This window comes from Netta rufina, assembly GCF_964035555.1.
Source record: "Netta rufina genome assembly, chromosome: 6".
Lineage (NCBI taxonomy): Eukaryota > Metazoa > Chordata > Aves > Anseriformes > Anatidae > Netta > Netta rufina.
Genome location: NC_140129.1, coordinates 1,229,641 through 1,246,061, shown reverse-complemented (window position 1 = coordinate 1,246,061; position 16,421 = coordinate 1,229,641). Strand labels below are relative to the sequence as shown.

Below are 16,421 nucleotides of genomic sequence, written 5' to 3'. Positions count from 1 at the left end.
AAGCCTGTCTCTGCTAGGACTCGGGCCACAACACAGGCAGCCTTCTTTGTCTGCCATTCCTTCATCTCTCTTCCTCTCCTTTCCATCCTGGCCCTGACTCCCCCTGAAGATTTTCTTCATCTTTCTCCAACCCTCTGCCTCACTACCCGCTGCACTGTCAATACCATTAGTTTCGATCTCTTTTTTTTTTTTTTTTTTTTTTTTTTTTTCCTTCTTATCTCCCCTCCGGACACACACCTCCAGGGCCTCCCGCAGGAGGGTCCCCCAGTGACTGTTCACTACATTCCCCCCACCTTCTGAAGCATTTTCTGCGTATTTTGCCAGGCTTTAATCACACAATGAACTTTCAAGAGCCCTTGGGATACTGGGTCCTCAGGTCTCATCCCCAAGTACTTTCTCATTCTGACACTAAGTCTCTCATATAATTTCTGTGTTGCACACTATTATTATTCCAGCCAGGATTGGCAAGTGACTATTTCTGCCCTGCCGGTATTACCCCTGGTCCTGGAGGATGAGCTCTTTCCCATTCTTGTATAGCAGCTCTCCTGATCATTCCCATTTCTTTCCCTGTAAACAACATACTTATAGACATAATTCCCTCCCCCAAGAGTATAAATCAGGTCGTAGGAACTGCTCTAATTGTTCAACTAGGCTGTTGGGGTCCTTGAATAAAGACTTCCTCTCCTTCTTAAAAGTCCTAACCTCTCTGCTGGTAAGGAGGAGGGGGTAGTTCACCTAAGAGGATACACAGTTAGTGTTAGTACTGTTAGTATCAGGGAAGGCAAAATTCTCAATATATCTTCTACCTTGTTCTAATTCTTGCCAGAGCCTAGAGTATGATACTTCTTTAGGGACAGTGTTAATTACAGTCCCTATTTCCCTTCCTGGAGTGACTGCTGCTGCCACCAGTTCAATATTAAGATTATAGGGAGCATAACTTGGCTCCTTCTCTGAAAAAGGAATCTTATTGTTTACACATAAATTTAAAGCCTGAATTTTCATCAGACCCGTATTTTGGCCAAAATACTGCTGTTTCCTTAATTGATTCTTTTGTCCAGACTGATACACAATGTTTAACCTTTTTTTTTTTTTTTTTAATTACTTTTCTTTTACAATCCCTCTAATTTTGGGATTATGTTTCCAATTTCTTATCATTTTTCAGGAAGAACTATTAGTAGGCACTCCCCCAGGGATATCTCCCTGTCCCCTGGAACTCATATTTTCCCATTTTTCCTAACCCTCGCCAGTATGTGCTACAGAAATTTCCCTTCTGCAGCGTACCACACACCAACGTACTGAAAAATGGGGGTGTACCGCCAAGCACTTCCCCGTGCAAGCGTTACCGCACACCTATGAGTTTACCAGATTCCCTGGAACTCGTACTTCCCATCTTTCCTAACCCTCGCCGGTATGTGCTACAGAATTTTCCCTTCTGCAGTGTACCACACACCAACGTACTGAAAGATGGGGGTGTACCGCCAAGCACTTCCCCGTGCCAGCGTTACTGCACACCTGAGTTTACCAGATTCCCTGGTGTACTTCCAAGCACTTCCCCGTGCAAGGATTACCGTACACCAGATTCCCCTGGTGTAGTGCCAGCACTTCCCCGTGCAAGGGCTTACCATACACCAGATCACCCGACCCCCAAGGCAATACTTAATATTTCTTACCTTGGTCTGTGCACAGAGTTACCGGATCGATTCTTAAAAACCCGGAGTGCCTACCTTCTTCCTTTCCCCACTACTTCACGGATCCTGCCTCTTTAACCAGTCTCGGGCACTCTGTCAGCTTTCCGCAGAACCGCCACCGTCGATGCACAGGACCGCTGGAATCAGCGGGGCATGCCTTCCTGCTGCTGCGGCGGTGGGGCTCCCCAGTAGGTGACTGGATCCCGGACGAGCCCCCAAATTGTGAGAAACACTCCGTAGCCAATAACTTAGGCTCAGGCGAGGATCTCAGTGAAGTAGTAATTTATTCGCGATTGCAATGGCGGGCACCCCACAAGCAGGACAGAGCGCATCTACTAGTTCCAAAACCCAGTTTATATACCTTTTGATGGCAGGACCCTCCCCTGTTTCCCCACTGACTGGGTAATCCAGATTCACAATCTATCTGACGCTTCACAAACAATGCATGGCCTTCAGTCGCCGGCCTGTTAACTTTCAAATTTCTTTTGACATTTTTACTGCTTGAAGTGGTAATGTTTCTTCACTTATCTGACTTGACACCATGATTTTCACCTAATTGTCCTAAGGAGTCTGATTGTCTGCATTTTACAAGGTCGCCTGCTAAACTTTCTTATCACTGTAAGCATATCTCAGTAACACATTCCCTCCTTCTAAACAATGTAACTCTGCAAAAACAACATTTCTATTCCCACAGTTGCACATTATGGGGAATCATACGTCCTTAGGAACAAAGACTGTCCTGGTAACCTTACAGCTTATTCTCCTTATTAACAATTGGACAGTTTATGAGCCTGAAATATGGGACCAAACTGAGGTCAAGCTGTGGGACTCTGCAACTAAAAATGACAAGGTTGCAGTGGGATTGCTCGGCACCTGGCGAGCAATCTCTGAGGCCTTAAAGAGCCCTGTGGGGCCACAATCACAAATTTGTGGCTTGCCAGATAGTGAGGGAGCTGCGGGCTCCTTTACAGGGTAACAGGAGCCCCTCAGAACCCAAGAACCAGATCAAAACAACCTTATGGCCCAGATTGTGACCAAGGCCTCAGAGAGCACACACAAAGAGATGAGGTGGAAAGTTCAACCCTGATGAAGACATCTTACTTCATCCCCACGACCCTCAGCACCCACCAGCACAGGGCACTGTGCAAGCACAGACGAGGAATTTATGGAAATGACTTCTTGTAGCTAATTTTAATACTAAGCAGGGACAGGTTATGCATATGTATATGCATATTGGTAAACTTCATGCATATGTAACTCTTTACTGCGTATAACCAAAGCAAGCTGCCGCGTTAGGTGTGCATGACTTTGGTGGGACTACCCTCCCTCCTCCCCCCGCCCCATGCCACCTACTCCCTGGGCCACCACTCCCTGCCTGACCCTCTCACCCTAATCACCCCAGAAATTATGAACAGTTATACCAAAATCTGGTTAAACTTGCAATTGAGAATTTGTTCCAACGAGGTCCAAAAGAAACCCCTATGGAATTTTTGGACCAACTTTGAAATGCAATGAAGAGAGAAAAAAAAAAAAATTTGGACCTGGCTTCAGAAAACAAACAGGCAATTGGCTCTTTCTAGGGCAATCAGCCCTTGATATCAGAAAGAAATTGTCTTAGATTGCAGGATAAACTTAAAACAGTCAGGAATGATGGGACATCTAGATGTCCCTGGGACATCTAGACCAGCAGGTCCACTGGTTGAAATAAAGCTAGGGAATGAAGAAGTGAGGCTTGAATTTTTTTGTTGGTTACAGGAGCTTCTTTCTCTGTAATAGTCTGTAAGTTAGTAATTAGTCTGTAAATGTAATAGGAGCAACTGGCCAACAGGAAAAAGGCATTTTTTGCAATGCTTTAAATTTAAATTGGGAAAAATGATTGGAATTATAAAATGAGATAAACAGTAAAGTTTGGTTCATGGTACTAGATTTAAAGGGTGTCTTTTTCTGCCTGCCTGGGGCAACTGAAAACCAGAAACTCTTTGCCTTTGAATGGGAAAATAATAATAGAGGATGGAAAACTCAGCTTACTTGGACAGTGTTGTTGCAGGAAAAATGGCTGAAGTCATGACATACACCAATATGGTCAGATCATGCTCTCTTTATTACCCAAATAGCCTGATTCTTATAGCAATCTAGAAGGGGTGGATAGTGTCTAACACAAGATTATCGGTAGAAAGCACTCAGACAAACAACTGCAAGAAAACAACCTTGTTATTAGCAGTCATGTAGATCTTGTCCTTGAAGCCAGCTGCTGGCAACAATATTTTTAATTCCTCAATCAGGTGATAAGGGAACATCATCATGGGAACTCCTCGTAGTCGTCCTGGTAGTTTGGTTTGCTCAGCTGAAGCAAGTCATGACCTCCTTGCTGTTTCAAAAATCCCTCAACACAGTGTTACCACAGGGGTTCAAGAATAGCCCCACCATATTCGGGAACTGTGATCTTGAAGTTTGAAAGACCCCTTTGGGAAAAGGGGACACTGTTGCAATACACAAATTATAGCTACTGAAGAAGAAAAGGAATGTATATAATGAACTATTAGTTCACTACATTTTTTCAGCACTAATACTGTGAACCCAGCCTCTTTCCTCGGTAACAGAGTTTCCAGATCACCCATTCATGATTGCATCAAGACCACGGACACGGTATACTCCAGTTGACCAGACTTAAAGGAAACACCCCTAGAAGATGCAGAATATTGATATATAGATGGCAGCAGGTTCATCCACCAGGGATTTCGCCTCACAGGGTATGTGGTAACAAACATCAGCCCAAAAGATGGAAATCATCGCCTTGGTAAGAGCTCTTGAGCTGGCAAACATTTGGACAGATTTGAAATATGCCTTTGGTGTGGTGCATGCACACAGGGCAATTTGGGAAGGAGAGAGGACTTCTATCTTCCTCAATTAAACATGCAGAAGAGGCTGATAATAGTTATTAGAGAAGAACAGAAAAGGAGGCCCAGACAGGAGACCCCGGCTAGACAAGGAGCAATGTGTCCTACGTAAGAAATTTGGGCATTGGAAAAACAAATGCCCAGAATGGAAAAGAAATGGAAAAGGGAACCGGGGAAGGGAAGTGGTGGTTACACGTGCAAATGACTAAAGAGGACTGGGGGAATCTACCCCAGCAGGTCTGCTGGTTTTAAAAATGAAGCTGGGGAAGGAGGGAAAAGAGGTGGAACTTACAGAACGGGGGCAACATATTCAGTTTTAAATAAAGCTTTAGTATCAGTGGGGAATGATTACATTGTAGTGAAGGGGGCAACTGGCCAATCTGAAATAGCGTATTTCTGCAAACCATTGAAATATAAATATGGGAAACAGTGGGGCATTCACAAGTTCCTATACATGCCCAACTCCCCGAGTCACTCCTAGGGAGAGATTTATTGGAAAGATTACAAGCAACCATTTCATTTAAAAATGGGGAGATTATTCTGGAGGTAAATGATCAAAGATATGTGGAAGTGTTGAGTTTGATATTGACAGCTATTAAGACCAAAGAGGAAATGAGCGAGGAAATCCTAAGTCAAGTGTTTTCCAGAGTATGATCTTCTAATGTACCAGCGAAGGCAAAAAATGCATTTAAACAGTACCCCTTGAAAAAGGAAGATAGAGAAGGAATTAGCCCGATAATTGATTAACACGCTTAACACCAGAGCTAACTTGGTTTACAGTTTTAGACCTGAAGGATGCCTTCTTTTGCCTCCCTCTCCATGAAGCCAGTCGGAAAATCTTTGCATTTGATTGGAAAAGCCCTAACAGTGCAAAACACAGCTGAAAGGGACAAGGCTGCCTCAGGGCTTTAAGAACACCCACATTGTTCAGAGAACAACTTGCAAAGGACTTGGAGACCTGGGAAGCCCCATCAAGAGAAGGATGGCTGTTGCAGTATGTAGATGACCTGCACTGAATAAACATACCTACTTTACAATCTTACTGATTGTGGAGTCCATTTTCCATGAATCAGTAATAGTAAAATTAAGAACTAATAGTGCAGCAGGTATTGAATTCACATAGGTGTAAGTGTGCCTTTTGGAATAGTCTGCTCTTTTTATACATAAAAAGATATACTATATAAAAAATATACTTACACACTGTATATAGATTTGTACAGCACCTATTGCTAATGTTAATCAAGATCCTGATAAAGAATTGAAGTTCTGGGCATGAATTTAACACAGTAATCATTAATGTTTCTGATTTTCTGATCACTCTAATATACACATTGAGTAAATTGTACTAAACAGATTGTCAAATCTGAAACTGAAATATTTAGTGCATTTGAAATTGAGAATAGGGTCTAGGCTAGCAGATTTTCTGCCCGTTACTCTCTATTGGGATGATCAAGAATAATGGCTTGATGTAAGCTTTGTATAAAGCTGTTTTATCAGTCTGATTTTTCTAAGCTTAATCAATTATATCAGCCCCTCCACAGTCAGTTTACCTTGGCAAGGGGCTTTACAGCTTTTAACGAATAATCAGGTGAGTGGGAAAGAAGATGCTATGACTGACATTTTTCCTTTCAAAAGCCACATTTCTGCTCAACAAGTAATTCTGCCTGAAATCTTACAAATATTGAAATATACTACAACCCTCCCTATGCTATTAATAGGGCCCTATTTTCACCCTCGATGTCTTAACTAATGTGCTGATATCTCATTAGTTATGCTAATTACTGCTGTTTGCCTGATCATGCAGGCTTCCCGTTTTCACACATCTGATCAATTTGCTGCTGAACACGTAAAGCCTGCCTCAGCGAAGACCAAAACAAACTACATAACTTTTCTAGCAGCTTGGAAAAGAAACCGTGCGTTAGTGCTGCTGGATTTATGAAACGCACCCGTCACGCGTCTGGTGAACAGCGCTCCTTGCACGTTCTGGGGGCAAACAAACGCCTCTTAGCCTGGCCATCAACTTTTACGGGAGCAATCGAACGCTCGGGCAGCGGCTGCCCCGGTGCCGCCGGCCCACAGCCATTGCAGGGCGGCTTCGCGGGGAGCCCCTTCCAGCGCCGCGGCTGCCCGGGGGTGCCCAGGGGGTGTCCGGCTCCAGCCGGGCCTCGCCCGCCCGCCAGGGAGCGCTGCTGGCCTGGTCCCCGCCCGCCGGGCCGTTCTACTCGCCGCGGTGCCGCGGGGGGGGGCCGCGACAGGCGCCTGCCCGCGTGTGCCGGGAATCACGAGGGCGGGGGGAGCGGGCGCGCTCACTGCCGGCCGGGGGAGTGGGGGCGCGGGCAGCCCCGCTCGGCGGGCCAGGGCCGCCGCAGGCCGGGCGGCGTTAGGCGGCGGCGGCTCCGCAGCGCGGGGCCGGCCGCTGGGGGCAGGCGGCCACGGCCTTCGTTCCTGCCGCCCGCCCGTGCCGCCGCCCTCTGCGGCGCTGTGCCATGGTCCGGCCTGGGCGGGGCGCGCCCCTCTCCCGCCTCTCGCGTCGGTTCCGCCCTCAGGGTTCCAGCCGTCGCCACCGCTCCTCGCCGCCGCTCCGCTCCGGGCCCCTCGGGCGTTTTCTCTCTGCCTTAAAGTCGGTGAGGAGCCGGCCGCGGGCGGGCGAGCGGCGCTGCCGCACCGGGCCTGGCCCGGCGAAGCCGTAACGGGGGCGCCGATGGTGGGGGGCAGGAGGGCGGACGCAGCCTGCGCGGCGCCCCCAGCGCGGCGGTAGCGAGGCCGCCGTCTGCGCGGCGAGGGGCGCTCGTGGGGCCCGCCCGGAAGGGGGGCGCGGAGCGCGCCGGGCGAGGCCGGGCAGACCAGGCCGCGGCCCTGCGGCGGGGAGAAAATGGAGGCCGGGCGGCAGCGCGGCGGCGCGGGGCGGGCCGGGAGAGGGCGGCGGGGCCGGGGCGGCGCGGGGTGCTGGCGAGGCGCTATAGACGCGCTGTAGACGCTGAGCCCGGCCTTTCTCTGCTTCCGCACAGGGCGTCTTTTATGAATCAAAAGCAGCAGAAGCCGACGCTATCGGGGCAGCGTTTCAAAACGAGAAAAAGAGGTAAGCCGGGCGCTGTGCCGTGCCTGCCACCTGCTTATAAGGGAGACCACACCGAACACAGTCTCAATGCGGACTTCAGCTCTTCAGCTGCTGGAATGTTCTGTGCACAACTCCAGCTTCTGGAATGTTCTATGCACAACCTTTTTTTTTTTTTTTTTAAGCCCCTTAGAAAGTAGCTGCATTGTCATAACCTTGGCTTAGGAAGCAGTTATTCTTAACCTATAGCGAGTGTATTTTGCATGAAAACGTAAGTGCCCAGTACTCCAAAATCACAGGGGAACTCCAACACAGGCTTGTTGTAGGTATGGCGTTCATCCAGGAAACACCTAACCTAGGAGGAATTTCAGTGTTAGCTGCTGGAAAATGGCTGCATTGCCCTTTTAATTCTGTAAGAGTACCTGATTTAAAAACAAATAAACAAAAATGAACTGAGATACACAAGTGCATGCGTCTATGTCTTGCAAGGTTACCCAAGCAAGCAAATTTGGCATTTTTTAGTTACTTGTTTTACATTAACAAAGAAGTGAGGACAGTTCTTACAATTTCTGTTTAATCATGTTTTATTAGTATTCAGATAGTATTCCAGTTCAAGCTGACAATGGTAAGAATGCTTCAAGCACTGAAATAGTAACAAAGAGGTACAGAAGTACATGTTAGCTTAGAGAACCTACTTTAATGTTGAAGTAAAAGTATCTGAAAAACTGTTGAATTGAGAGAATTGGATTTGGTCGGTCTGACAGATGACATGCTAGCATTCTGGATTTTTGTCTCTTGAAAGCTTTGAATCACAGGCAACTCTGAGTAATGAATTTCATAAATCCATCCTGGAAAATAACTGATCAGTATTTTCAAACTTTCACCCAACTGTTAAAGGCATGTTGAAACTTGCATTGAATGTAAGGAGACTAACGTGCTTCTTCCAAAATAGTTCATACAGATGCTAACAAAACTAACTAATATGTTACAATGTGCTCGTAAAGATTTGCAGCTGAGCTCTTACTTTCTTTGGAAGATTTTCTTCCCATGATTTGCATAGTCTAAGAACAAATTGAATCATAGAATATCCTGAGTTGGAAGGGACCCATAAGGATCATCAAGTCTAACTCCGGGCACCGCACAGGTCTAATGTTAGACCATGTGAGATTAGCAGAACTAAAGATGTCTTATTTTAAGGCTATTAGTGATGTGGGTATGTGTGTTGCATTTTAGCTGTTCCTGAAGTGAAAAGGCCACTGATCAAGTGATTTTCACATTTGAGAAACGTATTCTGCTTTAAAATAATAAAAGAAGATGCTGATTAGGCATGCAATTATAATGCATAATTTCGTGTTATTTTTCATAGTGAAAGTACTGAGAAATTCAGTAAAAGGTAAATAAGGAATGTTTTAGCTCTTGATAGCCTCGTGCCACCCCTTGAATGAACAGGGAAGTGAAAACACCAACATTTATTACTGTCGTGTTGTCCATTTAAAAGCATTTTAGGCTAGACTCCTAAGTCACTATTAGTGTTAGGAATGCCTGTTGTTTTCTGGAATAGTATTCCAGAAGACTGGAGTGATCTCATTTCTGTTTAACTTAAGGCTTGCCAGTGTCTGCGTTTGTTTTTATAAAAGAACAAACTCCTCCTGTTTGAATACCAAATAAATGTGTGTGCCAACTTTAGTTCAACAAACCCTTGGTCTTTGTCTTTGCAGATGAAAAAGAGAGGTTTGACCCTACCCAGTTCCAGGACTGTATTATTCAAGGTTTAACTGAAACTGGCACTGACTTGGAGGCAGTAGCAAAGTTTCTTGATGCTTCTGGTGCAAAACTTGACTATCGCCGCTATGCAGAAACACTTTTTGACATCCTGGTGGCTGGTGGAATGCTGGGTAAGTTCCCTTTGATGGGGCTGCTGTCAGCCTTTATTTACTTGACTTTTTATAAAAGCTTGCTGTTTTCTTTCACCATAAAAAAAACTCTTCCAAAGAGCTTGTTGAATATGTAGATCAGGGTTTGAGTTATCTGTGGGAAACCATGTGACTATGTGAGGGCCTAACTAAGCAGTCTGATTATTGTAGAAGCACTCTGTGTACTGTACCATGCTTTTGCTTGAGTTAGTTTGCATCCTTGAAAGCATAGACTGTAAAAACTTGGTTTAAAGGAAAGTATATTGGCTGAGAGTGGAACTTTGTGTAACGGAGTTCATTTTTGCTAATGAAAAATGGGTTAATGCTTTGTTCAAGTGCCTCTTCTGTGGTTGCAAAGCCAGTGGTGTTGCCCTGGAGGATTCTGACATGATCCCATGTTTTGTCCACCATGCACCGTTATTCTGGAAAGTATTGTTTACGGAATTATCTGATGAGCTTAGTTTTGGAACTGCTGTTCTAAATTGTGTTGTTGGCAATAGTGAGGGCCCCCCCTCACTTAAGCTCTAGTGAGAGAGACATGAGGTGGTAGATAAGTTGGCAGAAAACAGAACTGAGGAAGTGAAATGTGATGACTAACGGTGTTGTAAACTCATATCTCTATCTTGCTGTAAAGAGTAGAAGGGATGCTGACCCACCAAGTAAGAAGTAAATGAAGTGTAATGAGTTGAAAAGTGCTAAGAAAGATGCAATGCTTCTAGATTTAGACTATTAGACTATTTGTTTCTTACTTTCCTGCTCTTCAGTGAGAAGGGATTCAAATAGCAGAGAGCCATGTATTTTAATACAGGGTATGAAGATGTCTGCCTACCCTGAAAAAGTACATTTCAGATCGTAGCATTTGTTATGCCATAGTTCAGGGGGAGAAAGGACTTAAGAGAGAAATTTGGCAGTTGCAGAAGACTTTCTGTAATGTGACAGAAATAGAATTCAAATGACCTAAATGCAGAGGGGATGAAAAGGAAATAATTGATTCTGGGCTACAGCCAGACTGTATGGCAGTTCTGCAGTGGGAGTTTTTGGGAGAACATTTTTGCTGCATGTGCAGGTGGTCTTCCCACTAATACTGTAGAACTGTTAGGTGGCTAGCTCAAACAAACGCTGAAAAACAAAGCTTTCAAAACGGTTTAACTTCATGAAGTACACCGGCTTATCTGAATGTCATGTATTGGAACAGTGTTATGTAGACTAAAGTTACTGTGTGATGTTTGTTTTGGCAAGAGACTCTTTTGCTGATGGCTGCATGAGAAACTGTTGTGACTTACTTGGTTATCATATGGACGCTTGACGTAGAAAGCAGCATTATTGCAGAAGATGCTAAAAATTTCCTAGGAATAATCAGCTTTAGTGTTTTCCTTTAAGAGAAGAAGAGCCTATATGGTTATATTAACTTGTCTGGCTGTAAACAAGATGTGTTGGCATTCCATTTAGCAGTAGGAGGTTGGAATATTTATATGTTAAAATCTAAGCTACCGATTTGAAGTTGAGTGCACTTAACAGCAGTAGAGCAATTGGAAATGTGGAGGGTGTTTCTCCAGTGATCTGGTTCCATTCATCATGAAAGGACAATGCATTTTGCATATTACAGGTATTTGAATTCTTACCAGAGAGTTGTACCACTAATATGGAAACCTTTCTTTAGCCCCAGGTGGTACCCTGGCAGATGACATGACACGCACAGATGTCTGTGTATTTGCAGCACAAGAAGACCTAGAAACCATGCAAGCGTTTGCTCAGGTTAGTTCTGAAATCAGTACGTTTTAAGTTAAACTGTTCAGTGGTCAAAAAATGAACTGTTTGTGTACTTGAAAGTTCAGGTAAAATAAAAATGTATGGCTTTTAGAAGCCTTGTGTCTTTGTGCCTGGTAAAATGGCTATCTTTTAAGCTAAAGTGCTGTAAAAGAGTTCAAACCAATTGTACTGAGCTCGATTTTTAATTCTAACTAAATGATAATTCAGAGCAATTCAGACACACTATCTCTTTTCAGGTTTTTAACAAGCTAATCAGGCGTTACAAGTACCTGGAGAAAGGCTTTGAAGATGAAGTCAAAAAGGTATGGGGTAGTGGCAGAAAGAAAAGCCTTTAAATTCTGCTAGTTAATTGCTCTATGCAGAAGAATTATAACATACAATAGGTTATTAAAATAGGACAGAATCTTGTTGACTGAGTAACAACAAGCTTGTATGACTAGTGGAGAAAGCTGCCAGTGTACTAGCACTGATGCTAGTTGAGTAGCTTGACTGAAACAAAAGTAAGCGTCTATCGTGGAAGTAGCAGTTCCTCTTCCTCTTGCAGTTGCTGCTGTTCCTGAAAGGGTTCTCAGAGTCTGAGCGGAACAAACTGGCCATGTTGACAGGTATTCTGCTAGCCAACGGGACGCTTAATGCATCGATTCTCAACAGTCTGTATAATGAGAATTTGGTAAAAGAAGGTAAGTGTTGTCCACCTCTTCTGTTAGGGGAAGGATCATGGGAGACAGAACGTAAAGTATAATTAGGCGGAAATTATGATGACAATAATACTCCTGCAGCTCACTAACTTCATCTGGTGATAGATTTACTTCAGGATTAGCAAAGGTAAACATGCTAGCTTACTGTCTGGAAGGTCTTGCTGAGACTTTAGAAAAACAGTGTTTTGGGGAACTTCTGTATAGGACTTCTCTACATGACACTGAAGGGCTGCAGTCACTAGTGTCGTACTGCAAGGCACTACTGTATTTTGTAGAGGGACTTTGGAGGGTGCGGAAAGTGTGTTACGTCTTCAGGCTCCTTCCTAAACCACAGCAAGGAGAGTAGAGCTTTGTACAGGGAAGCCTTTACAATGCTCAATTGTGAGAGAAGTTCAGCAGGCTGGCAGCTGTGGCGTCCTTGCAGACTGGGCAAGGGCTACCTCTGAGTGCAACTGCTGCTGCTTTGGACTGGGGTGTGACAATATAGATGCCCTGTACTCGGTTCCTTTTAGTTTTAAATTTCAATACTACTACTACTGTTTGTGTTGCACAGGTGTTTCTGCAGCTTTTGCAGTCAAGCTGTTCAAGTCATGGATAAATGAGAAAGATATTAATGCAGTGGCAGTCAGTCTTCGTAAAGTAAATATGGATAACAGACTGATGGTGAGTATCCCTAAAACTACTGATGTGCTCTGAGACCAGTTTGGTGAATAGCATTTTATCAGTAAAGTACTTGACAAGTTTCTCTTTTGAAAGAGTTGTAAACTTTGCTTTCAGGAACTCTTCCCAGCCAACAAACAAAGTGTTGAACACTTCTCTAAGTACTTCACTGAAGCAGGACTGAAAGAACTTTCTGAGTATGTTCGGAATCAGCAAACCATAGGAGCTCGGAAGGAGCTGCAGAAAGAACTTCAGGAACAGATGTCACGGGGAGATCCATTCAAGGATGTAAGTATTTGTGGGCAAGGTGTACATGTGATTTTCTTCTGTAGGAATTTAGCTCAAATTATATGAAATGCAATGGCATTTAATGCCAATCTGAAAAGGATCTATGCCTAATTAAATACTGAGCTTAGACACCTAGTTCCCACTACCCATTACAATTAGTACCAGTCTGGTTTAGTTTTGTAGTTTTCCTTAATGTCCTGAATCTGGCTGCACTGAAGGCTTCTGAACTCAAGTTTTAATTTAGTTTAGTGTCATATGTGACCTACATGGTGACTATTTGTCTGGCAGATAATCTTGTACATAAAGGAGGAGATGAAGAAAAACAACATCTCAGAACAGACTGTGATAGCCATAATCTGGTCAAGTGTAATGAGCACTGTGGAGTGGAACAAAAAGGAGGAGCTGGTAGCAGAGCAAGCCATTAAACACTTGAAGGTATTGTAACCAAGCATGGGTTTTTGCATCTGTTGGGTAGGGTGTGGGCTTCCTTTTAAGCTTCACTTAAAGTGAGTTGAATCCTACAAATACCGTAATTCAGAGACAGCATCAGATGGGGAATTTTTTGTCTTGCAGCTGTAGAGTTGTAGTCCTAGTTGTTGAGGTAAGAACAGTATGCCTTCTGCAGGAATGCTCTTGGGAGGTGGGTGGGAATTGCTTCCCCGGTATGTGGGTTGTAAATTTCTAAGCAGTGACTGATAAAAAACTGAGTGAAACTAGTCTAGCCAGGCAATAAATGCTAAGGAATGTTATGTGCGTGTGTGCGTGCCAATTTGTTATTCCTGTTACAGCAATACAGTCCTCTACTTGCTGCCTTTACTACCCAAGGTCAGTCAGAGCTTACTCTTCTGTTGAAGATTCAGGAGTATTGTTATGACAACATTCACTTCATGAAGGCCTTCCAGAAAATAGTGGTGCTGTTCTATAAAGGTAACTCTGAGATTTTTGCCTTTTTTTTTTTTTTTTTTTTTTAAGCCTTGGTTGCAGAATGGTTCTGTCCTGGTAAGGCTTTTAGGGAAGATCAGTGCTATGACATTGCTTTTCATTAGTTAGTTTGCGAACATGAAGCTCTAAAATGCAAAGGTAGGTGCTTCAGTCTTTGGCACATGGGGAAGTGCCCTAGACAAGAAGGATGTGTACTAGACCAAAGCTGAACTTGGATTTTAAGACTCTTTGGCATTTAGAACTTATGGAAGGATTTTATCTGTGTGTTATTCCTAGTTCTCTGTCTGAACAGACCACAAATGGCCAGAGACTGAGACCACCAAGATGTTCTGGGGTGCTCAAGGGCTTCTGTTAAATGACTGTTAAGAAGGTATTACTCAGAAACGTGCTTGTGCACCTGTAGGAATACCACAGAACAGGAGGAAACTTGTTAAACTAAAGATTATATTGTATCTGTAAACTGTAAAACAATTAAAAACAGTTCCTGTGGTGTCCTTTGGACTTTAAAAAAAAAAAAAAAATAAATGTGTTCTTAGCTGTTGACTGAAGTTTTCCTTAGTATGTAATATCAAATAGCTAGATGCAATGCTGAGAAGACCAACAGCAACCTAGCTGAAATGCATGGTTCTCAGAATTTTAAAACAGGAGGTTCTCCTAGCACAAGCATGTCCAGCTGTGCCCAAGGAACAAATATGTGTTGGTGGAATTTCTAGGGAAGAAATCAAAGGCTGCCAGTCAGGGGTTCTCAATAACTGTTATTCGGCAATTTGCTGTGTTAACAGTACTTTTGTACATGTTACAGCTGAAGTTCTGAGTGAAGAACCAATCTTGAAGTGGTATAAAGATGCGCATCTTGCAAAAGGGAAGAGCGTGTTTCTGGAGCAAATGAAAAAGTTTGTTGAATGGCTCAAGAATGCTGAAGAAGGTAACCAAACCTCACAGACTCTTCCTTTTCCCTTTGGAATGCTAGGTGTAAAGAGTGCTTTGCTTTGTGGGGTGGGGATGCTAACTGATCCTCTGGGAGGAGTGTCTCCACTCTTGGCTAGAAAAGCTCCCTGGTGCAGTCACTGTGGTTTGGCAGCTGTTGTGCAGGACACAGGTGACTGCAGAGGAGCTGACCTAAGGGCAGCCTGTTGAGGTCCTCTCTCTGTTGCAGAGTCGGAGTCTGAAGCTGAAGAGGGCGACTGACCTGTGAAATTGTCCTCAGTAAAGCAAACAGGAGCTGTAGATAAGTGTCATGTCTCTTGTGTCCGTCTGATTCTTACATCCTACCTCCCTGTATCAAGCATGATATAAGGGCTCTCATGGCAGATTTATTTAAACTGTTTTCTATAGTCATTGAAATACTGGGTTTAGTTTTTAAAGCCATGTTTTAAGTAGCTTACAGGAGTTACAGATTTGACTCTAACCTGCATTTGTCCTTTCAGTTATATTCTACCTCCTGTATTTTCTACTGTAATAGTGTAATTTAAGGCCTTCCACAATGAAATCCATTTTACCCCTTGGGTTTTCTATGTATCTGCATTTGAGTAGACATGATTTGGTAAATGAGATCTATGGCAGTTCTGTTTGCAAATTAAAATGTAAGAAGCCTCTGATGTGAAGAGGCAGTGGCTTGTGTGGTAACTTGGTGTGATACTTTAATGCATACTACATGCTTCAAAAAAAAACTCAATTGTCCATCTCCTCAAGGACTTTGTCAGCTCTTTTGCTATACTTCCAGCATAACGTAATATTCTACTCAGCTACTGGGAAAGGCAGCTGCCCTGCTTCTGGGTGCTCAGTGTTCTACAGCAGAGAAACTCCTGGTGGCGAACTCCTGTAACTATGGTGGTGTATGAAGAGTGGCATCTCTGAGCCTGCTGTCATAGCTGGTGGACCAAGTTCCTGAGGGACAGCACAGCTTGTCAGGCTGTCTTATACCTGGGCATCAGTTCTAGGGCTCTTGTACTTGTCGGTCTCTTTGCAGCTTCTCTGTAAGTACAAGCAAACAGTGCTGTCCTGAATGCAGCAGCCGAAGAGTTTTCTAGAGCACAGGCTGAAGCTGTTAGAAGTACTGGGGTAAGGGCGTGCCTTGTTACATGTACAACTGCTGCAAGGTAAAATGAACAAAATCCTATCCCTGCACCCCACCCCCAGAATGAGATTATTTTATGCTGGCAGTTGACATGTTAAGATTATTTGCGTACCAAAACTTGGTGTGACTTCTTAAGGGCAATTCTCAGGACAGCTCATAATTCAGGAAAGATCTGGTAAAGACTAAGTATACACTATTGTAAACTAAAAATCAGCATTAACTGGAATACTTATAACCAGAGTACACCTATGAAAGTGAAAAAAGAAATTGGTAATCACAGTGCAATCTGATCTTCCTTAATTTGTAACTTTTTTTTTTTTTAATAATAAATAAAGGCCATCCTTAAACTTAATGCAGAGGGTTGTGTCTGTTCTTAGCCCTCCCACCCCCCAAAAACATCAGTTACACAAAACAGTGAAATGATTTTAACTGT

At 43.8% G+C, this 16,421-nt stretch overlaps 1 protein-coding gene across 1 annotated transcript; it reads left to right on the top strand.

The window, feature by feature from the left end:
- Positions 1–6,952: 6,952 nt before the first annotated feature.
- BZW1 (basic leucine zipper and W2 domains 1) lies at positions 6,953–16,340 on the top strand. The gene is made up of 12 exons (XM_084289377.1): positions 6,953–7,209; positions 7,594–7,664; positions 9,359–9,535; positions 11,214–11,308; positions 11,560–11,625; positions 11,868–12,003; positions 12,575–12,684; positions 12,799–12,969; positions 13,258–13,404; positions 13,758–13,896; positions 14,714–14,836; positions 15,068–16,340. Exons 2-12 carry the CDS (start codon positions 7,604–7,606, stop codon positions 15,097–15,099), a joined length of 1,257 nt encoding a protein of 418 aa, XP_084145503.1. The 5' UTR covers positions 6,953–7,209; positions 7,594–7,603; the 3' UTR covers positions 15,100–16,340.
- Positions 16,341–16,421: the final 81 nt, after the last annotated feature.